This window comes from Semicossyphus pulcher, unplaced genomic scaffold (assembly GCF_022749685.1).
Source record: "Semicossyphus pulcher isolate SPU_LCO1_2020_fin unplaced genomic scaffold, fSemPul1.0.p SCAF_12, whole genome shotgun sequence".
NCBI lineage: Eukaryota > Metazoa > Chordata > Actinopteri > Labriformes > Labridae > Semicossyphus > Semicossyphus pulcher.
The window spans coordinates 5353209-5376328 of NW_027211626.1; the positions used below are offsets into that span (position 1 = coordinate 5353209).

Consider the following 23120-nt stretch of genomic DNA (forward strand, 5'->3'; position numbering starts at 1 on the left):
CTTTTTCTTTATTGATATTTTTGAGAGACAATTACAACCACAATACAGTTTCAGTTTTTACAAACTGTTACTTTGTCTGTTTTTTTGTTATCTAAATAGAACAATAAAAAAGACAGAAAACAAAACAAAAGAAAAAAGTCTGTTTAAACGACATCGTTTATATCCTTATATCAAATAACATAACCAATATCAACAACAGTACAAATAGGACAAAACAAAAAAACTAAATAAAAACAACAACCACAGACGATACAAAAGGGAGTGAAAAATAAAATAAAAATAAATAGATAAAAGAAAAGGGGTAAGTCCTGTAGAGCCAACAGTGAGACGGGAAGTTCCTAATGACCTATTGATAAGCCATAATAAGAGAAAACCTGCACTGTCTAACACTACACCTGCTAAACATTAACATATGCGCATGCCGGTGTTAGCAAGTTCCTATTGTAGCTGTAGACTCCCGTCTCACTATATGATGGTCTAAAACCTAAAATCCTTTAACTGCCGACATTGCCAGTTACAGAACTGTATGGCTGCTATACCTCTTTCTCAGAGAAGCCAATGAGTGGCACCCTGTTAACAGCCTTATATTGGGGGCCACCCTTCTTTCCCCTTACCATGTTGTATTTATTGATTTATTCCTGAGGGGTTTCTGTGTCCTTTGATCATCTTCAAAGCATGGTGCCGACCATAAACCTGTCTTGGGGGTGATTTTAAGGGTTCTGCCAATTAGATCAATCCTTACTGACAGAGGAATGGGGCCTCTCGTGGATCAGTGTTTATGACTGTTTCTTTGCCAGTTGTTCCAGTTGTGCCTTCAGGATGAGCCGGCTACAGCTCACACGGTTTAATAAGAGACATATTGCAAATTATGTTAAGATTGTCACCATTCTGGCAATAGATAACATTTTATATTTATAGTACTGCAATGAAACCTGACATATGCAAGAAGCTGACATATGTTTAGAAACAAAATGATCTGTACTGTATTTTATTTACCTGGTGAACTTATGTTAATGGTTTGATTGGGATATTTGCATTTGATTCATGTTTGACAGCCAGATTTCAGCAGGCCTCAGACACAGTCTATGAGAAATCAGAGGTGCTGAGTAATAGTTGGGGATCTGCTTGTCTGACCCAATAACATAAGGGTGCAGGGTCTATTTTGGCTCCACAGCTGTGGCTGCTATCTGGGATTACAGTGCTGAAAGCCCTGTGTGAAAGCAGGTCAGTGGGCAGCAGGGTGATTTCAGAGGCGCGGTATTTAGGACAGGAAGGAGAGATGGGCCTGCTGGAAGGAGAAATCCTCGGACCGGAGTTGTCAAGTGCCTCGCTTAAGTGCTTAAAGTGTCACAATGATATCCTGCATGAGTGTTGTATGGCACATTAATTTCAATTAAGATGTAATTGCGAATAAGAAAAAAAATACCTTGTTGCTGTAAAATGATAAGCTGAACGGCAATGAATGTAGAATGGCATGACAAACAAAATCAAACCGAATATAATGGTTATGTCTCACCTTAATCAGGTCGGCAAATGAGACTTTCACGGTTGCAGATTTAGTTCTGTCAATCACAGGGCTGATACAGACAGACAACCTTTCACTTAGGCACACCTACGGGCAATTTAGAGTCACCAATTAACATAACGAGCACTGTGGGAGGAAGCCGGAGTACATGCAAACTTCACACAGAAAGGCCCACTGTGTTCGAACCGGGAATCGAACTAGAAACCCTCTAGCTGTGAGGCAACAGCGCTAACTACTGCTCTATCTATAAGGGATGACTACACAGAACCAACTTTGAATTACATAAGTTATTTTGATATAATGAACTGCTGTTAATAAACAGTATGATTTCACAGTTGCTCACGTTTTCCTTTCTTCCTCTCGCCCATAGGTACGGAAGCATATAAATGACCTGTACGAAGACTTACGAGATGGACATAACCTGATCTCACTGTTGGAGGTTTTGTCTGGAGACACATTGGTGAGTTAACGTTGTTTGTTGTCAACTCAAAACAAACTCAAAACAAAGTTATGAAACACTGATGATGTTTTGGTATATTAAAATATAAGAAGTTTTGTGATCTTATAGAGTTCTTAGTTAGAGCCATTTCTATTGAGATCAGTCTTGTGAAATCACACAACAGTCAGATTGTTTGAAATCAGTTCCTCTTCCATAGAGCAGCTATTACACTTTTGCATGATGCAGTTCCCCGTCCTCCCTCTCACTTATCTTACGGATGGGAGGAGGGAATCATGGGATTGAAATCGTATCTGCTCTGATTTGGATTTTACTCATAAAATCATATTTTTTGTGAATTGTGTGCAGGGTTTGAATGAGATTTTATTTTGTTCTTTTTCCAACAATTCTGTTGTCCTTCTACATTTACATATTATGAAGTAGCGTGGTGCAGAATGCCTTGCTTTATTGGAATACAGTCATTGATGGGGCGCCTTGTGACACAGTGGAATGTTAAATATCTTGATCGCCCACAAAATGTTGTCTTTTAGTCCACACAATGAAAGCATTTCAAGGAATAGCCAGCAAGTAGAAGAAGTTATCTGGATAGAGTTTTGCAGCAATTTCTTGGCAGCCATTAATCAGTCATTAACAAAGTTCAACTTGCTAACTTGCCGGCCATAACACACTAACTGCCAAAGGTTACGTTTCCTTTTTCTTCCTCTTAATGGTGACTCCCATTAGTTCCCACAAAATTATTCGCTAGTTATTCTGGGGTCCAAACACAAGCAAGAAGGATAAAAACAGCAACATTTTGTCACATAGTACCAATTAAACAGCAAAAGACAGCAAAATCTCACTTCTCACTTCTGTTATACCTGTTTCAAATACCAGTAATAATGAAAACAGACACCAGCAAGAACATGTATAAAACATTTAGTTCAGGCAAAGTTTCACTGATGTTGGTGAAGCACTGAACAAAGTTGAGTTATCAGCATACAGAACTACTTCGGCATTTTTAACTAGATGTGTAAAAGAAAATGTAAAAATAGAAAATTAAAGTGGGCCTAAGCAACTACCTTGTGGAACACCTCAAGATCACACTTACCATGTTTTGCAAGAGATTACTCTTTTACCTAAGCAAGAGCTGACCATAACATTAAGCATGACCATAGGAATGCTGTGGTCTATTACAAAATAAAATACAGTAGAGAACAAAAACAAACAGATAATATAAAATGGTTTAAATAAAGTGTTATTGTTCATTTTTTAGAAAACAGTATCCAAATGATAAGTTAGTTCAACCAAAAAAGACTCTGTACGTTTGTGGCCTTGGTTTACCAGTTTAAGCCCTTTTAAACTTTGTTTATGTTGAAATAAAAACAGCACATGGCTGCACAGTGTTTGCAGCTGTAGTACTCTGGCCTTAGACAGCAGCAGTGCTGCATGTTATCCAGCAGTCTATTTGCAGTATTATTTCATGTCATTCTTTCTAAAGCCTTTGTGCAGCCCTGAGTTCCATAATGTTATCATGCTGAACTTTAAACTGCATGTATTCCTGTGCAAGGAGCCCCAGCTGTTACCCCCTCTTCAGTGTAACTAACTTTCATCCTCTAAGTAGCTATCTGTTTTCTGTTTACATCCTGTTTCCTTTCTATTTTCCTCCTCCCCTGTTCTCCACTCTTTGATTCGTTTCTGTCCATTGTCTACCTTCCTTTGATTTGGCCGCCATGTGTGTCCATGTCTTCCTTTCTTCCCCCATGTGTTGCCTTTTCGGTGATAAGCCAAGGGAGCGTGATTTTCTGAAGACATTGCGGTTGGTGAGTGGGACAGAAGCATGTGCAGTTGAGCAGCATGATGGAGACACGGTGGATGATGATGATAAGGGGGTACGTGTGGCCTGCCCCCCACCCCACCCCCTTTTAACAAACTAATTAAGAGCGTGTTGTGGCCAGTTAACAGGAATGTAGAAACAATCCCACTGTATGATCTGTCTTTTTGTAGTCCTACAGAATTGCTTTAGCAGAGATTATAGCTCTTCTATCTGCATATACACTATTATTTCTCTCTTCACAATTTGTGATTTCTTTTAAGAACTTATGTGTCTCAAAACCACCTCTTTTGATCAAGAAAAACATAATCAAATCTTGCGTTACATGACCAGATGACACTGAGGATGCAGAGAAATGATATAAAGACCAAGGCATCTTCATGCTTTTTAATATGCATGTGAGAACTAAAGACACATAGCACTATATTTGGCACACTGATCTTGCAAAAGTATTAAAATATACAATAAGTAAATCACAATATGCTCCAAAGCTTGGGTCTTTATATCCATTTCCCTAGCTTTGCCCATCATTGAGCCATACAATCAAAGCGCTCCACACCAACATGAGCGCCAGGACATTTTTCATCTGCTGCTTTGGGGTAATTGCTATTTTGAAACCTCAAGAGGGCTTCGCAATTGAATGAGATCCACCGGAAGCCGAGAGAGTTGGGTTTATAAAATGTTGTTGCTTTGCTATTGAGATGAGCTGGATTCATCTCTCAGATATTATCAGCTAAGAAACATGGCTGAATGCAGCAAGTGTTTTTGCTGCCGCTGCTGCATCCCGGCTTCCATGCATTTTCCATTTCATTACCTCATGCTGTGAGACATGCACAAGAGATTAGATACTTGCTTGAAAATGCAGCATTGTCCTATTATAATTGAAATCATTTAAGTCTCTTAAGCACAGTGAGCCAAATATTCTATGTTTATGTTTGAGTGTGTTAACTAGCAAGGTTACCTGGTTTGAAATCTGAAGAGATGCAAATGGTGGAAAATGTTCTGCATATGCACAGATTTTGAACTGGCCTGCAGAAATAGCTTCTCTTGTTGTGGGTAGAGTTTTTGTGTGTTCTTTTAAGTCTTTACCTCACCTGATCAGAGGGTAAGCATGTCCTGTGACCTCCACGCTACTAATCATTATCCAAAATTCATCCTCTGATGTTGAGTGGAACCTGATTACGATACATGTCCCCTCTTCCCTCTTTATGTCCACAGCCTCGGGAAAGAGGGAGGATGCGCTTTCACAGACTCCAGAATGTACAAATAGCACTGGATTATTTAAAGAGGCGGCAGGTAAGGACCAATCAAAGTGCAATTTTTGTTCTGGCACACTTTTGATGAAGGGCTGAAATAGATTTGAGTTTTAGGTTTAGGATGCTGGATTAACAAAAACGGATAATAAAAGCAGACAGACAAACAAGATTAAAGCCCCCCCTCCAGCTTCTAAGTATCTCCATGTCATCTCCATGGCTGGGCCTGTCTGCTTTTAAACTGCAGTGTACCAAGGACAGGCTGAACAACACGTTTTCAGGTTGGCAGGTTTGAGACATCACAAACCTAAGGAGCCAATCCCGTTAATGGACGGGGTGACGCTATGCATATCATTATGTGTAACCTATGGCAACCACTTCGGCAGTGCACGAGCCAGCTCTAACCGTCGTTGTAATTTTTGCAAACTGACTACTGACATTAACGTTACACCTATTAATTACTACATTTCAAGTTTCAACAAGTTGCCACTAAACGATGGCAGTGACGTGGGTTGTTTTCGTGACGGAGGTGGCGGTTGTAAATATGCATAGTGGGCGGGGCTTATGCAGATTCAGGAATTTTTAATAAGGGAGAAGGTGGAGATGCTTTGGAATTTTTACAAGGCAATTAAACATATTTTGCTGAAAAACATATCAGACACAATTTATTATTCCAAGCAGAGCATTTTATATGTCTTAAAACATGACAGGAGCTGGTCTCTGATGACAAAAATAAAATAACACCACAGACTAAAAGCTTTTTTGTAAAGGTATGTTCCAAGGTCTACGCTAAAAAACATTTTCTGCACTATCTGTCCCTTTATGGATTTAGAGCAGGGCTCATCTATAAATAATTAGTTATGAATGCCCCCTCTTTGCTCATTATAGCAAATAAAAGATGGTAACAGCTGATTAGTATACATACATGTGTTAGTTTATGTGTGCAGCCGCACATTCTGGGAGTTACATCATATTGTGAAATACATAATTGAAGTGGGACAGCCTCACTCAGTGGTGATTACTTAGACACAGCCCATTCCCCAACATCACACACTGTTGGACTCATGGCACCTTTCTGTATGAAGAATTACAATTCAGCTGCCACAAATCGTAACAGCAGCATTTAAGGAGCCCTGATGGGGAAATCGCATCAGTGGGGTTTCCAAGAGCTTTGATTGCCCTCCCCTCCCCCCCCGTCTCAGTCAGGATGTGATGAGGAACGCGGCCTGGCTGAGACGTAGCCAGATGTGACGTAAGGCTCCAAACAAAGGATTCATAGAGGGCCACAAATGAGTTGTTTTATTGTTTTGGCTATATTTACCCACCAGACGCAACCATGCACCCTCTGAAGTCATTAGATGTAAAATGATCTCACTGTTTGGACTCTCCTAAATCTCCCCCTGCAGCATATTGATTTCAATTATTACAGATGATCAGGCTGGCACTGGTGGGATTAAGGAAGCGCTTCTTTATTGAGTTTATTTGGGCCCTGCTTTTGATTCATACTGTGAATTAACTAAAACAACATTATTTTATACTCTGATATGCAGCAGATAAAACTGTTTACAGCATTTAATCTGGAGCAAGCCGTCATTTTCACCTTAGAGCAGGATACGGTTACAGTGTTCCCTGACTTTATGTAATGAGTATTGTGCCACCTTGTGGTAAATAAAGACTATGAGTAAAAATAGACTCATATGTTGGATTTTATGAACACACCAAATAAATGTAACAGTGAACCATGTAATTAAGGAACTTAAGAGAAAGGTTTCAACATTTAAAAATGCAGTATGTTAATGATGTATTTCCTGTCATCAGGTCAAACTTGTAAATATCAGGAACGACGACATCACAGACGGTAACCCAAAACTGACCCTGGGATTGATCTGGACCATAATTCTGCACTTTCAGGTCAGTGTTCTTGTTTTTGTCTTATTATTATGCATTTAGAAGTTATAGGGATGATTTATTACCTGGATACTGCATTGTTTCTTACTTTCATGTCCTTGTACTGCATGTAACTGATACGTTCACGCTGATGGCTGTTAATGTTAAACTTTTATGTATCTTTGCTCTTTACTGGATGTTCATGTTTTGCATATTTTATAAGTTTTGATGATTTTTGACCGAGCTACTTTTGAGTCAAAGTCTTTTAGTGCAAGAAAAATGCTTCGGGATAATGTTAAACACTATATAATGAAATGTTTGACTGTATGTGAAGATGGACGCATCTCCATCTGCTCTCATTGTACAAAATTGATGCCAAAATAGCCCCTGTGACAGGTGCTGCCATCTTGCAATGGTGACGTCTATGAAGCCAGAGTTGCGCAGTAGAGATCTGCGCGTGGAGCCGCTGTAGCCACTTCCGCTAATCAAAACACACACTTAAATTACTGAAAAAACAGCAAAGATCCTGCACGCCGGCATTTTTTTTTTGTGTTGGTCTGAAGCAGATGTTCACAGATATTGAAACGTCAATGACTGTAGGGATTGTTTTAGTGACGTCTCCTCTCGCCGTTCCTCCTCCACTCTGCTAATCCAAACAGATCGGCTGCAGGAGCTGGATTGGTCAACAGAGCTGTCAGTCATCCTTTTTACAGCATCAAATAACTAATGAACACACTTGGACATAAATCAGCATGATAAGAACTAACTATAATGACCATGTTGGAGAAAAATGTATTTTGATTTTATAGTTTGACTCATGTCCCATCTCTTAACATGGAGGAGGTGGGCTTTATGACCTATACTGCAGCCAGTCAGCAGGGGGCGCTGGAAATGTTTTGGCTTCACTTTAAGGGAGCTGTCCTGTTGTCCATGTTTTTATACAGTCTCTGGTTCCCACCCATAAAGTTGATCTTTTACTTTTGACCACAAGGTGTCAAAGCTGTGCAGCGTTCATTGTGCTGGATGTGTGACTGCTGTCTTACTCATAGACTATAACAGTGTTTAACCGGCTCAGTGTAGTTCATGTTTGGTTCTGCTTTAGTTGTAACTTGATGAGTTAACAGGAGGTAGCTGTTTTCAAAGGATGAATTAAGACATGGAAACTGACTTTGCAAGCACTTATGACAAGTTTATGTTTGAGTATGTGGCAGAGATGGCTTGAAAGTTGTTTTCTGTTTGCAACCTATAAAATTACATCAAGATTCTAGTTGATCCACATTTTCATCAGATCTGCAGCATTTCCTTGTTTGTGCTCAAACAAATACAACAAAGCATTAGTGTGCGGTTACACTTCCAAAAAGCTTTGGACATTTGTAATGGTTTTTAACTTTGAGTGTGCTCCAGGGGGAGTTTATATTTCTCCCTGAATGTTCTCAGAAATGTTCTCTTTGGGAATACTCATCATTTTATTGCTGGAGAGACATAAATTATGTCAAGTGGGTTTGCTCTGTGTGTACATGCCAGGAGTATCCAGGTGTCCACTGAAGTATTTACAGTATCTCTCCAAAATACTACGCCTCACTCACGCCCGCTCTCGCCTTCTCTCCCTCTCTGTGGCCATCCTGAGTTGGATTATTAATATCTTTGGCACACCACGCATGACTGATTTGTTAGTCCAGAAACTTTGCTATGGCCTCTCAGACGTGCAGCAGTAAGTTAGTATACTATGTTGGAACAAGAATGCATTTGTGTCACTAATGCGCTGAATGAAATGATGAAGGAAAAAGTGGTTCATATCATTTTGCCTGGACTCAAACGCGCTGACAGGTAGCGTCTGTGAGGATGCCAACACCTGCTGCTGTCAGTCACACGCAAGCCCCTGAGCATTCGATCCAGCAGCGATGGGCCTGTTTCTTCTTGATTTCGGAGGATAAGAGAGCCCTTCAGTAGAAAAGGTTGATCGTCAGCCATGGTACACACCTTTGACTTATATAAGCACGGCTGACAGCTAAAGGACATGTATGAACCCAGCTCTGTTTTTATATAACATGCTTTTCTATGACAGGATCAGTTCCTGGCTAAAGGACAGAGGTTGTTTTGGGGACATACTAAACATGCTTTTATTATGGCTGCAGGCTCATTTTTTAAAATTAGCTTATATAAATTGAGAGTACTGATAGGGTGTGTATCTTGCATTTCAACTCTTGACCTCATGCTGCTGGTTTCACTCCTGGAGTTTAGTTAAGATGTTTCAGACACCGTCCATCCTTTGATCAAGTCTGAGGAGATAAGAAGTTGATTCAGTTTCACAAAGCGGCTGCGGTTGTGTTTCTCACAAAGGTGTTCACACTGTATTTCCACCTGAGGCGTGATGTTGAGAACATTACAATGTGATGTGTATTTTAGTGTAGCTGGTGGCAATGTGCTGTCATCAGGCGCTTCTTGTTTGTTGTGTTGTTTTGCCCTGATGCACTCTCACTTTATCTGTGTGTAACTCACTCATTCATCAAAGCTGAAGTGATGTACAAATCTAATCTAAATCTCCAAAGATACCAGTATTTGATAACTTGACCTGGCCATGTGGAGCAGCTTGAGTAATCAGTACGCTGTAGTTTGACCTGTGTTGGCTGTCAGGTGACTTTGACCTTCAGGGAAACCTCATCGGCGTTCACAGTGACACACTGTTATTTTTAGTTGAGCTGAGAGGTGACACTACATTCACTCTTCACATGCTGCTTATTTTCTGGGTTTGCCTGTGTAATTAAAGTGTTTATATATTCTCCTGAAACTGTTGAGCACAACCTTGTTAGGCCATGTGATCTTAATGTTGTAATGGCTTTATAGGGTGAATCACTTCCTGGTCAGAGTATCCAAAGTATTTGCCCCGTTGTGAACTGCGGCGGTGGTGATCTGCTCAGATAATAGTGTTTGTTTAAACCATTGGACTTAAACCCGACCTCTGGCTCGGCCATTGTACGTAGCTTGATTAATAGACAAAGTGAAAGCACTTTGTTGTCCAGCTCGGATTTGTCTCTGCTCCTGCCGCTCCCGTTGACCCGCGCTGTCCTGGTTTTCAAAGGCTTTCTGACCGGCTGGGACTCTGTTTGCTTCATGCAGCCAAACTTGCTGAGCCAAAATTTCTCACAGCATAATAGGTGGCTATCAGCGGGATCCACTTGCAGTTTAAACCGTGTCCTTCCTTCACCCTCATTACTGACACAAATATTAGGAGTCGGCTGTGACGTGCACATGTTTACTGTGTAGACGAAGCAGACCTGCCAGCCCAGAAACAGGTCTGTCCACAAGTCTTTTTCATTCTCGCCCCAGCTGAGAGCCGGGAGCACGTGGGCCTTGTCTGTGTGTGCATTTATGGTGTTTGTGCTGGATTAGCAAAGCCGGAGAAATGTTTCAAAGGTCAGACAGGATTCCAGTGTGAGAGGAGAGACCCAAGAGCGAGCACGCTAGCAGGAGAGAAATGCAGTGAGAGAGGGAGAGAGAGGCTGACCAGTTCTCAGCTGTGAGTCTGAGAGTGAATGAAAGGGAAAATCGTCAACTCTGGGAAGTGTAAGCTGTATGTCTGGCTGCCGGGTTGTCTGTTAGTGCTTAGAGTGTGCTGTGAAAATGGCTTCCCGTAAGTGGGATAGTGGCTCGTCAGATCAAGCCGAGCTCATTGGATACTCTGCCTAAAAACAGATCGCTGTTGGGACTTCATATCTGTCGATGGAAAGGAGACTGATTGACTTTCAGCCATGGGAAACATCTGTGGCTGTGTTCGAGGCCCTAAAGAGGAATGCTATGTTGACCCCAAGAAAGCTCCATTGAATCCTGATTCTAGAGAGCTCAAAGGTCGCCGCTATTTTCAAAGGAAGAAGAGGAAATCAGACCTTCAGCTTGGTGAATCTTTCAGGAGTCCTCAAATTGAGGCTCTTAGAAGCAGGGCCATCTGCATTAGTGAAGAGCCTCAAGATAGCCCAGATGGGAGCTCAAAGGAATCCCATGCAGAGCTGGAAAAACTGCCACAGGTGGAGAGACCCTTATCCAGGCAGGAAAGCATCAGCAGGGGTGTTTATGTCGGAGAGGTGCCGGTTTTAATCCTCAGAGATCCCTGTAATCAATCTTATAGCAAGAGGGTACCTTACAGGTCGGGAAGGTTTTCCACAGAGCAAACCGTCAGAAGCCGGCCCGCTGTGGAAGGAAAGCTTCGATGTGTAAACACAACCTCCAGAGGTGCCTCAGCTAAAGATGGTCTGCTTGTAAAGAAGCTGCTGCAACGGCAGCTAAGGAGGGCTGTTAGCTTCGGAGCAGTGGAGCACATGCTGCGGCCTCTGAAGGGTAATGACAGACCTGGGAGCGAGGAAACGTTTGCCAAAATTATATGGGGCTCTCAGGCACACGGGAGGAGGAGACGGAGGACCCTCACCTGCTCTGATTACGTAGAACATCTTCCGACTCCTGCCAAATGTATTTCCAAGCAGCACGAGGTAAATGTGGAACGTGTTATTAATAACCGGTGCTGGTGTGATTCATGAAAGGCTAATAAGGGGGTTTATTGGGGTATAAAGTGACTTCAGCATTGCAAGGTTTTTAAATCATGGAAGTTACCGCTGTTGTGAACATACAGTCTGCCTAAAGAATGCAGTTATTGAGAGCAGCAGGAGTTGACGTAATTGACCTAATTATCTCATCACATAATTTTATACCACAGAAACCTGTTTGTGGAGCATAATGTCATTATTTTGGTGTCTCTCTGTCTGTGTTCAAAATCTTGACCCTAACACCATAGGCATCATCTATACACACCATTTTGCATTAATAACTTTGGCAGCATTATCAGATTTACGTGAAACTATTCTTAAAAGATTCATGTGGTCATTGGTACGTAGAGACGAAGCCGTATGTTGACATAGACATCTGACATACAAAGCTCAATCAGTACTGACAAAGTCGGTTATATCTTTGTACACAAGCAAAAATAAAAGGGCTCTTTTGATTAAAATAAGTCTTTAAGACCTGTTTGTTAGCATCATCGTTGGGGCTTTGGTTGTGTTGAAAATGTTTTGTGTGTTAGCGTATTGATTATCTTAATTAGAAGTTGGTTTGGTGTAATATGAACTTGATGGCAGTGGGTCATCAGTGAAAGTAAGTTGTATTTATTCTCGAGTGTGCACTCGTTCCCTACTGAGTGACTGTGGGTCTCCTTCTGCTTCGTTAATACACTCCTGGCTTTGTATAAAATGTGTCACTGCCTGGGACACAGGGATTGTCAGTCATTAACAGGAGTAAGAACAGGTTCATGTTGCTGTAGTAAAAGCTGTTGTATCACAGTGATAGCAGCCATTCCTACATCTTTATGTGATTGTTCATGTCAGGAAACATCAACTGTTACACAACGCTCTAGGAAGCACAATGTTTTCTTTCTTTGGAAATTGCTTTATATTTGTGCTTCCATCATAAATCAGTTTTATCGCAGTCTTGTTGAAGCTGTTTCATTTATTTATTTACTCAGCGCTCTTGATGAAGTGTCCAGTAATATCAAGCGCTTTATCATTCATGCTGACGGGATCCTGGCTTGTCCCTATCATCCTTTGTTTGAGAGGTTTGAGTCACTAGTTGCTGTTTAAGGGTTCAAGATGGAAATACTGTGAAAAAAATATACTTTAGTTTCAGCAGCGGTGGGCCTATTTAACTCCTGTCATTCATTTTTATAATTTAACCAGACAGGTTTCTGGTGTTGGAAATAAATACAATCTAAACCGGCTGGTCTGTATTATGTCTTTGTAAATCTTGTCTGAGTTGTGTGTATGTAATCGCTGCTTTGGTTTCTGTTTCTTTATGACTCCTGTCACCTGGCTGCAAACCAAATTCCACCCTTGGGGAATAATCAAGATTGATTGATTGATTGAAGTTAATCTTGTAAAATCTACTCTGACAGAAATTGATATCCACGATGTCTGTGAAGGTTTTCAGTCATCCAGGTCATGGCAATTTGACGTTTAATCCAATGGTTGAAGTTCTTGAAGACGTTTCAGCTCTCATCCGAAAGGCTTCTTCAGTTCTAAACTGACTGGTGGTAGGAGCTAGAGATGACCTACAGAGGCTTATGTTTCTAGCTCTGTCCGTCCAAGTTCTTCAACATCTTTAAGAACTTCAACCGAGTCCAGTTACCTTTTGGATTAAGCTTATAATGATATCCAAGATGTATTTGTCGCCTTCCATCCCAGACATGTTACTTCCATCATATGGTTTGAGTAACAGGACAAGAAATGTACAAAGGCATGACTACTTCCGATGTAGCGTGGCTGTCAATGGTTCATAAATGTGTTTCAAACCCAGTGTGCAAACAACACTGAGGAGCCTTTGTTTGACGTCTTCCTAATCAACAGTTCACCCTTCTGTAAAGTGTTGGGTAATTTATTACACAAGTGTATCTCGCTCTTGTGACCTGCTGACATTTTCTCTGTTTTATGTGCAAACAGAGCTGTTAATCACAAACCATCAAGATGACGACACTTCAGTTGCCAATTTACACCTCATTCACACTTATTAAATGACATGCACCTTTTTTTATCTCACTTTTTTCTTCTCAATAAATACAGAGAAGTCTTTTGAAGTCTTGATTAAATGGAGCAGTGTTTCAGTTGGTTGTTGTGATATTTACAGTTACAGTTGATTTTAAGGTGTTGCTGTTACATGCAACTCCTGTCTACATGTCGAAGTATCCGTGGGCGAGAACCTCACGTTGCTCTTGGAGGCATCGCCTGTGGCGTGTATCTGTTTGTGAATGATCGGCTTATCAGTAGGCTTGTATGGCATTAAATTAGTTTGTGAATGTGTGTATGAAAGGGTGAATGCTGACATGTAGTGTAAAGCACCTTGAACGGTCGGAAGTGCTATATAAGTACAGTCCATTTACCATTTATTGCAAGGCTTATTCTCACATGTTATTCACAGGTTACATTTTCTTCGTCTCTTAACCACAACTCTACGTTTAATATCAGTGTTTGTATTTTTTCTAACAGATCTCGGAGATCCACGTGACAGGGGAGTCCGAGGACATGACAGCCAAGGAGAGGCTTCTGCTCTGGTCCAAGCAGACAACAGAGGGCTATGTCGGAGTACGATGTGACAACTTTACAACGTCCTGGAGGGACGGGAGGCTATTCAACGCCATCATTCATAAATACAGGTACTGTCACACAGGAGGGGCTGCAGAAGAGTAAAGCTATTGCCCACTGTTTCTGCCCTCTTTCTTTCTTTACTGATCTCTCTTTCTCTCTTTTGCAGGCCAGACATGGTGGACATGAGCCGCGTGTCGACACAGAACAACAGGTCAAATTTAGAGCAGGCGTTTGGTGTGGCTGAACAGCTCGGGGTTGCAAGACTCTTGGACCCTGAGGGTGAGCTCCTTACACACTGTGGTGTTTGATTTTACTCAAAAAACCCTCCCTTTAACTTTGTGCTGTAAATCATGCAGAGTGACACATGGATTTTGGCTTGAGGAGTAATTCCTCTGAGTAAAGATCGTATCATGCGTTGCATTTCTGACCTTTAGTATTTACTTTTCCCATCAGATGTAGACGTTCAGTCTCCTGATGAGAAATCGGTCATCACTTACGTCTCAACGCTGTATGACGCCTTCCCCAAAGTACCTGATGGTGTTGATGGAGTCAGTCCTAATGTGAGTTGATGGCACCGATCCACCGGTAGCTCCACCTAGTCCAAACGACAGTGCTGACTGAGTGCTTTAATGATGACGATGCCTTTTCTCTGAACAGGATGTTGATATCAAATGGGTGGAGTACCAGAACATGATCAAATACCTCAGCCAGTGGATCAAACACAATGTGGCCATAATGTCAGACAGATCATTCCCCAACAACCCTGTGGAACTCAAGGTACTGGAGATTTTAAACATTATTATACAAGTTGAGCCCCAGCTTTTCTCATCGAGCACAGTGCTTGGTATCTGCATATAGCGTCGGTTAGAAGAAGGATAATTATCTGCCTCAAATAGCCTCTGCGCAGCGCCTGTCTGCTGTAACCGAGACTTAAAGTGATATTGAAGGATGTGAGAGAGCTGCAGCGTCCATTTGCTGCAGGAATCAATAGCTTTTAAGTATTTTAATGCAGTTCATACAAAGACGAGGGGAAAGTATGGGCACATGCTTAGAGACATTCCTCCTGGTTAATATCTGTCCTTTCTTTTGCAGGCACTTTATACACAGTATCTGCAGTTTAAAGAACACGAAATCCCGCTGAAAGAGAACGACAAGACTAAAATCAAGAATCTCTATAAAATGCTTGAGGTACAAAAACAAAACAGAAAAGCTCCTGTCTCCGTGTTTGCAGTCTTACTCACCATATTAGTAACAATTCTGTCTTTGTGGTATGTTTGACAGATGTGGATCGAGTTTGGACGTATTCATTTACCCCAGGGTCATCATCCCAACGATGTGGAGAAGGAATGGGGTAAATTAATTGTTGCCATGCTGGAGAGAGAGAAGAGCCTGAGGCCTGAGGTTGAAAGGTATGTGCGAGCACTGAGGATATTAGTACTCTGTCTTGCTTGGCTCAATATAATAGAGACAGATCACATCTAATTCCCGCCCCCCTCATAGGGGAAAACAAATCATGGCTCTCCGATGACTTTGGATTGATTTAAGTCTCTTCACGTCACTTTTGTCTCCTAGCAAACATAAGTCATTTGCCTGAAAGCTGCTGTATGTAAGCAGGGTTTGAGGGTTACTTTAAAAATGTATTCTGATACAGTTACTAATTACCTGTTAAATTAATGTAATCAGTGACATAATCCAAGTATCACAACTTTAAAGTAACTGATTACTTTCAGTTACTTTTGGATGACTTCAATACTAAATCTGCAAATAAAGACAAGAGAAAAGAAATGTCAATACTTTTGTAATACCCGTTTAAATGAAAAGCCATTATGTGCATTTAAATGTACTTTGTGAAGTCTGCTGTTCACACTACTTCACACTCAAACTTCAAGTAAACTGCCATAAACTTCTTCCAGTCTGGGGCTTGTGTTTTTACCCACACCACCCCGGCCGCGGCCATCGCCAGAGTCACAAACAATTTTTCAGTAGCAGGAGAAGACGAACATTTTAAACTGGGATTCTGTGGGCGGTTGGTCTTACCTGTAAATGTGTCTTTAAATAAGATGTCGAGTCCTCGGATGATGACAGCTTTTTCACAGCTGGAAGGCATGATTTGTACTGTACTGCGATGTTGCTCCCGTTCTCTCCTTTGAAGACAAAACGATGGTGAAATTTGCACCCAGTGAAAGCATTTTTTTCACCACAGTTGCCATGGCAACTATAGACTGTTGATAGCCCTTTTGAGGAGCGGTGTTGTGAGACTTGTGTGTAGTGAAGTGTCGTTAACGTGTGAGCGCAGGTGCATGGTATCATCAGAGACGGTCAGACGGACGGTTTAGAAATGAGACGCCAGATGTTACAGAGCATCTTTGGTATGCAATGCATTTTAAAATTGTAATCCTGCTTGTAATCAACATTTTTAATAAATGTATCTTTTTTTTTCTGTATGTGTAACAGGATACAGTTGCCTTTTTTTTGTATCCTATAACGCCGTTACTTGTATTCCGTTACTTCCCAAGCCTGTGTGTAAGGATGCTAAACTAGTAAACTGAAGGGACTCTGAGACAAACCAACAATATTGAAGTTGTCGTTGTACTTTTAAAAAAAATCATGGGCGCTAAAACACTTCTCTGATATGCTTATATTTTGGCTGGGCCATGTGGTTTGTTAACGTTTCAGCACTTGGCTTCATATAGCGGTGCCGATTTTTTTCCCCCTCAGGTAGGCGTGGTTACAGAATATGATGTATTGCGCTCTGTCTCTTTGGAATTTAATATTTACTAAAATATTATTCAAGAGACACTTAGCTGATGCTGAAATGACAAGATGAGTAATTGCTTGGGGCAACATTCAGAGATTTAAAGTAATGTGGATATCTGCTTCTTTTCCATGTCAAAAGCTTTTGATACTGTGTATGGATAAACTAGCAGCTATGCTACATGAGTCAGCTTAACATTTCTGAGATCGGTGCAGGTGGGGTGCTCCAGCATCATGTTGCAGGCCCACAATGAAACCAAACACTGGGCGTCAGTGTCTGAGTTTGATTTTCCAAATTAAAGTGGAAATCCCCTGACTTAACCTTTGCACACTTGCACACATTAGCATTTCCCGAGCATTGTTATGCACAATTTTAATTGTTATATTAATCAGATTTACTGCATCTCAGGTGTACTGTTTGCAACTGAAAAAGGGCTTTTGTTCTGCTTGAACAGAGGATCAAGTGATTTGCAGAATCAGTAAAACAAAAGGATCTTTCACAATAGAAGAGCTTTCATGGTCTGCAGGAACAAAATCATGAAGAAGCTTTTGTCTTGTTTCTTCAAAAAGACCAAAGTTTGAAAATGCTAAGATTAAAAATATGTGAATCTAATGTCATATCATGCTTCAGTGAAGATATTTTCTGATTTGTTACAGTGACTGCGCTCTTTTGGCAAGCTCAGTCAAGTTTCTGAGCTCAATCTGGCGCTCTGTTTCCAATGTTTGTTTGCAGCGTGGATCTTATTTCCAAAGAACATCAAATGTCATCTTCGGGACTCAGTTTACAATGAGACAGGTTTACCATCTCCCCCGTAAACACAGCATATTTACAGCATTGAAGCTGGGTGTGGTGAAAACTGGCACAAAAAGCCATTACAGCAGAAAGCCAGTGCTTTGTACTGTCTCAGCTTGTATAAAGGCGTACTGTCTCAACCTGCTCTTTAATTTTTGTCCCCTGAGGGCAGCAAATTATTTCAGGGTGGGATTTATTCTACACGCTCCTCACCTGGCTGTGGAACTATAAATAAGAGCAAGGTGAAAGTCGCCCCATTCAGGTCTGCAAGCGCTCGCAGTCAAACTGTCAAGGTTAGGGCGAGGCTGGGGTGCTTCCAGATGGATGGTTAGGAGGAGTAATGTAACAGCGGTAGTTTGAGTGGCTCAGAGCGGCAGCAGTGGTTTAGCATGTAAAGGAAGATGGCTTATTTGAGTGGAATCTCATCTGTTAGCAACAGCAGCTACAACAGTTTGTGCTCCAATGACACCATCATCACTGAGCCGTTACAAATTAACAGCTCAGTCTTTCTCAATAACAACATTGCCTTTGGATCCAGGTGAAGTGACAGTGTGCTTTGCTTTTGTTTTGTTTTTGTTTTTGTGTGCTCACTAACAATTTAATATTTGTGTTTTTGTAGGCTTGAGATGTTGCAGCAGATTGCAAACAGGGTCCAGAGGGACTGTGTTAACGGAGAGGACAAACTGGCTCTGGCAAGAACCGCCCTGCAGTCTGTAAGTTTTTCTGCTAAATCTGTTTGATTTAAAGTAAAATGCAGTGTGTTTTTTTTTTGTCTTGAGTTTTGCATCTCTTTGTTATTCCTTTGCTAAGGATGCAAAACGTCTCGAGTCTGGTATCCAGTTCCTAAATGAGGCTGAGATTGCCGGCTACCTCCTGGAGTGTGAGAATATCCTCAGACAACAAGTGGTGGACATCCAAATTCTTCTGGATGGGAAATTCCCCTTTGCAGATCAACTTGTTCAAAGGTACAAAGAATATCCTCTTGCAAATATAACACACTGGATGTTCTACTCCATTAAGACATCTCATATTGTTGTTCTGTTTTGAACACAGGGTATCTAAACTCCGGGACGACCTCCTTGTCATGAGAGCCGAGTGTTCTTCCGTGTACAGCCAAGGTCGCACGCTAACAACAGAACAAACCAAAATGATGATCTCCGGCATCACACAGAGCCTCAATTCTGGCTTCTCGCAGAACATCAACACAAGCCTGACACCAGCCCTTACTCCTGCACTCACTCCAGGGGGGTTAGGCACCCCTGGATCCACATTCACCTCTAGCCTTACACCGTGCCTGTCCCCGTCCTTGACACCCGCCTTGACCCCCGGTCTGCAGCCTTCTTCAGTCCAGAGCTACATGGGGAGCGGTGGCGGCATGGACCCAGGCAGCCTCAGGCAACTGAAACACATGCAGATCCGCAAGCCTTTACTGAAATCCTCGCTGGCAGACCCCAACATGTCAGAAGAGGAGGTCAACATGAAATTTGTGCAGGACCTCCTGAACTGGGTGGAAGAGATGCAGGTGAGTAATCAGCATCAGTTTGTTTTTAATGTGTTAAACTTTTTATTGTACACAGTTAAAATAAGTGAATGTGTGTGTTTCTTTTATTTAAAGTTGCAGCTGGATCGTTCAGAGTGGGGATCTGATTTGCCAAGTGTGGAAACACATTTAGATAACCACAAGAGCGTACACAGAGCCATCGAAGAATTTCAGATGAGTCTGAAAGATGCCAAACTGAGTGAGGTAAGTGTTTTGGAGCTTCTCTCTCTAATCATTAAAACTCTAACACTTGAATGTTAGTCTGAAATGGAGCTACAGCCGCCTGCTCTAACTCCTCTGTCTGAATTTGTTTCCTTTAAAGAAACTTTAAGAAAATTCAAAGTTAAAATGTGTTTTGTTTTCTCAGATTCAGATGACCATACCCCTGAAACTAACTTATTCAGACAAACTGAACAAACTAGAAAAGCAGTACGAAAGGCTATTGGTAAGTCATCTATGTAATCTATCAACAGCTGTAATAGAAAATGTGAGTTTTTAAGTTTAACTTCATGTCTGTTCATTTCAGAGCTGTTCAAGAGAGCGACAAACCCACCTGGAAAGCCTGCATGACTTTGTGTCCAAGGCGACTCGGGAGCTCATCTGGCTGAACGAGAAGGAGGAGGAGGAGGTCGCCTTTGACTGGAGCGATCGCAACAGCAACATCTCAAAGAAAAGAGATTACCATGCTGTAAGTTTTTTTTTTTTTTAGGTTAAAAAGTATTTTATTTAACTGCAACTTGATTTGCATAATCCTCCATGCAGACAGAATAATAAGGGCTTCTTCAGAAGGTTCTTTTAGATGTTTAGGTTTGGCTACAGAACAGCAGATTTTTTGTTTAACCAGGTGTGTCCCATTCAAATCAGAGATCCTTTTGAACAAGGGAGACCTGGCCCAAAACAATATACAAGCAGACACACACACAGTTAAATGATCACATTGTTGTTGATTGTTCGAGACAATAGATGCAGGAAACCCGAAAAGCTTTCCTTCCAAATAAAGGTTCAGACTTTGGGATCAGCAAGTTGCACAATATCCAGAGAATGAAGGATGTAATTTGAATCCTTACAGATTAAGAGAGGATAAGTAGGTGGGAGTTTTGCCCAGAATGGCTTTGTTCTGAAAAGGATACCGATGTCTGAGACGGTGTGTTTTTAAAGTAGACCAATTCACTGTTGTATAAAATACAATGGGGTCCAATTACATCACCAAGACATCACCATAATCAATAAGATTGAAGTAGTTTCTGTTTTATTTGAAAGCTCAATTTAGTTATAGTCAACGATAGTTATATCTTTATTTCTTACTAACACATACAGGTACTATATGTGCCTAAAAATTGCTCATCAATATAAAATCCTAGGTATTTAAAAGTAAAGGCCAACCCTGTTTGATTTGATCATAAGATAATATTAAATATATGACACAAGGGTTGCAATGCAAGTTTAAATAAGATAGGCTCTTAATTATCTGGACCAGGTGGTTTTAGAGGATTAGGTTCTTTTAGAGTGATTGGAGCCTCTGCTGAGGTTAAAGTGGTATATTTTAAAGCTTGAATATTACAGCTGGTCTTGTCAATCATTAGAGACACAACTCTGAGTTAAACAAGAAGCTAAAATAAATAAAAAATGGTTTAAATAGCTAACATTTCTATCTTATGTGAATATAATCTCAGCGAGGTTATTTGAGTGTTGTAGCCCCACTGATTAACCTCACACTCAGCGCAGTGAGAAAGGATATAGTTTAGTTATAGTTTGAGATGATGCTGTAACTGGTCCTTTGCCACAACTGGATGCCAGAGTTATAAACTTTAATCTCTTCCCACAGGACTTGATGAGGGAGCTGGATGAAAAGGAGGAAGTGATCAAGTCCGTGCAAGACAAGGCGGAACGCCTAATGCTCAAGAACCACCCCGCCAGGCTCACGATTGAAGTAAGCCGTGCAACCTTTTGTCCTGTACGCTTAGTTCTGCGGTCAGTATTGTTGGATTCAGAATTTTGGACAGCATCCGTGTCTCCACCCTGCATTCAGCTCCCACAATTATTGAAAGCACTTTTAATCTTGTAATTTTCCAGCTATTATGCTGTAAATTGTTTTGGTTTGTCTTCCAGGCATACAGAGCCGCCATGCAGACTCAATGGAGCTGGATTTTACAGCTCTGCTCATGCGTAGAACAACACCTCAAAGAGAATGCTGTTTATTTTGAGGTTAGCTGCTGGCTGTTTTTTCTCAGTCAATACAGCAAAGTGCATGTTTGTTACATCTAATATCTCTTTTTTTCCCCCCTGTGTAGTTTTTCAGTGATGCCAAAGAGTCCATAGACTACCTTAGGAGCCTGCAAGAAGCCATTCAAAGAAAATACAGCTGTGATCGAACTACCAGCTTACACAGACTGGAGGATCTCCTTCAGGAGTCCATGGTAAACCATTACAAGAGCGAATTGTGCTTGTGGAGGTTGTTGCAAATATAAATACATTAAACATCTTTATCTTTTGTTCGGGTGTGTCCTCAGGATGAGAAAGAGCAGCTTCTTCAGTACCGCAGCACTGTAGCCGGGTTGGTGGGCAGGGCCAAGAATATTGTGCAGCTCAGGCCGAGGAACCCTGAGAGCCCTGTGAGATCCTCCATCCCTGTGAAGGCCATCTGTGATTATCGACAGATAGAGGTACACAGACGTTCTTTTCTCCATATATCACATTTTATCTCAGTGTATTCCAACAGTTTTAAGTAAATCAGTGGCTTCGTTTTTATCACAACTCTTTCAGATTACTATTTATAAAGATGATGAGTGCGTGCTGGCCAATAACTCACACCGGGCAAAGTGGAAAGTCATCAACCCAGCAGGGAATGAAGCCATGGTGCCCTCTGTCTGTTTCACTGTGCCTCCGCCCAACAAGGAGGCTGGTGATATGGCTACAAGGTGAGATGCCAGTGTCTGGAATATCCTTCAAAATGAAGTTTATTCTTTACTTGAAATGCAGAAGCTCTGGTGAACTGACCTTGCTGGCATTGATTATTTATGTCCCTTGTTTTTTTTCCTGCAGAACTGAGCAGTTGTATCAGAACGTCCTGGCACTGTGGCACCACTCCCACATCAACATGAAGAGTGTGGTGTCGTGGCATTATCTAATGGCTGATATACGAGCCATCCGCAACTGGAACGTGGCCTCAGTACGTTTGAATTCTACACTTTTAAACCCCAGCTGATAATCATTTATAATAATCCGCCTCTGTTTTGATGAAATGTTGTCTTACTTCCACTTTTATGTCTCTCCCCACTACAGATTAAGACCATGTTACCAGGTGAGCACCAGCAGGTCTTGAGCAACCTGCAGTCCCACTTCGACGAGTTCCTAGAAGACAGCGAGGAGTCCGAGGTATTCACAGTGGCAGACTGCGCCCAGCTAGAGAGAGACGTCGTGGCCTGCAAGGAGTACTACCAGGAACTGCTCAGATCTGCAGAACGAGGCAAGACCCAGATTCCTTTCCCGTCCCTCACAACAAGGAACGGCTGGTGCAAACTGAACAAAATATCGCGAGGGAAACACATGGCTGTCTAAGCCGTCTAAGGCTTTAGTTAATACCTTGTGGAATTTGGTTGTTTGTTACTGAATTAGGAAGAGTTGCTAAGGATGGTTGCTTTGCTGTGAATGAAAAGCAAACGCTGAGATGTTGTCAATGTGCAGTTATGGATTTCAAATAGGGTGGAATGACTGGAGGAAAAACACTCTTGTGTTGTGATATTAGATACAGATGTTCTGTTTATGTTAACCGGGACACTTCGATGTTTATACACAGTCCCTTAAATAATCTCCTCCTTTAAATTCTCACCTTTTCCAAAACATCTTTCTAATTTGTGTTTGACTTAATTTCAGCCGTACACAAAGTGCCATTAAGTTAGATGCATTGCACAGGTCCCACTTGTGACAATGATGACACCTAGAGGTGCACCTGTGTGCTGCTCCTTCATGTATGAAATGTGTGC

General features: G+C 41.4%; 1 protein-coding gene across 1 annotated transcript in view; it reads left to right on the plus strand.

The window, feature by feature from the left end:
* dst (dystonin) overlaps nt 1–23120 on the plus strand; it is a 106775-nt gene that overhangs the window by 19683 nt on the left and 63972 nt on the right. Inside the window, exons 4-25 of the mRNA XM_069659031.1 lie at nt 1896–1985; nt 5011–5088; nt 6864–6956; nt 13952–14118; nt 14217–14329; nt 14504–14610; nt 14708–14827; nt 15143–15238; nt 15332–15459; nt 18217–18310; nt 18408–18562; nt 18651–19119; nt 19213–19341; nt 19505–19582; nt 19664–19825; nt 20963–21067; nt 21247–21342; nt 21429–21554; nt 21648–21800; nt 21901–22055; nt 22180–22306; nt 22420–22603. Coding sequence (XP_069515132.1) covers nt 1896–1985; nt 5011–5088; nt 6864–6956; nt 13952–14118; nt 14217–14329; nt 14504–14610; nt 14708–14827; nt 15143–15238; nt 15332–15459; nt 18217–18310; nt 18408–18562; nt 18651–19119; nt 19213–19341; nt 19505–19582; nt 19664–19825; nt 20963–21067; nt 21247–21342; nt 21429–21554; nt 21648–21800; nt 21901–22055; nt 22180–22306; nt 22420–22603 — 3025 coding nt within the window. The remainder of the gene's footprint in view (nt 1–1895; nt 1986–5010; nt 5089–6863; nt 6957–13951; nt 14119–14216; nt 14330–14503; nt 14611–14707; nt 14828–15142; nt 15239–15331; nt 15460–18216; nt 18311–18407; nt 18563–18650; nt 19120–19212; nt 19342–19504; nt 19583–19663; nt 19826–20962; nt 21068–21246; nt 21343–21428; nt 21555–21647; nt 21801–21900; nt 22056–22179; nt 22307–22419; nt 22604–23120) is intronic.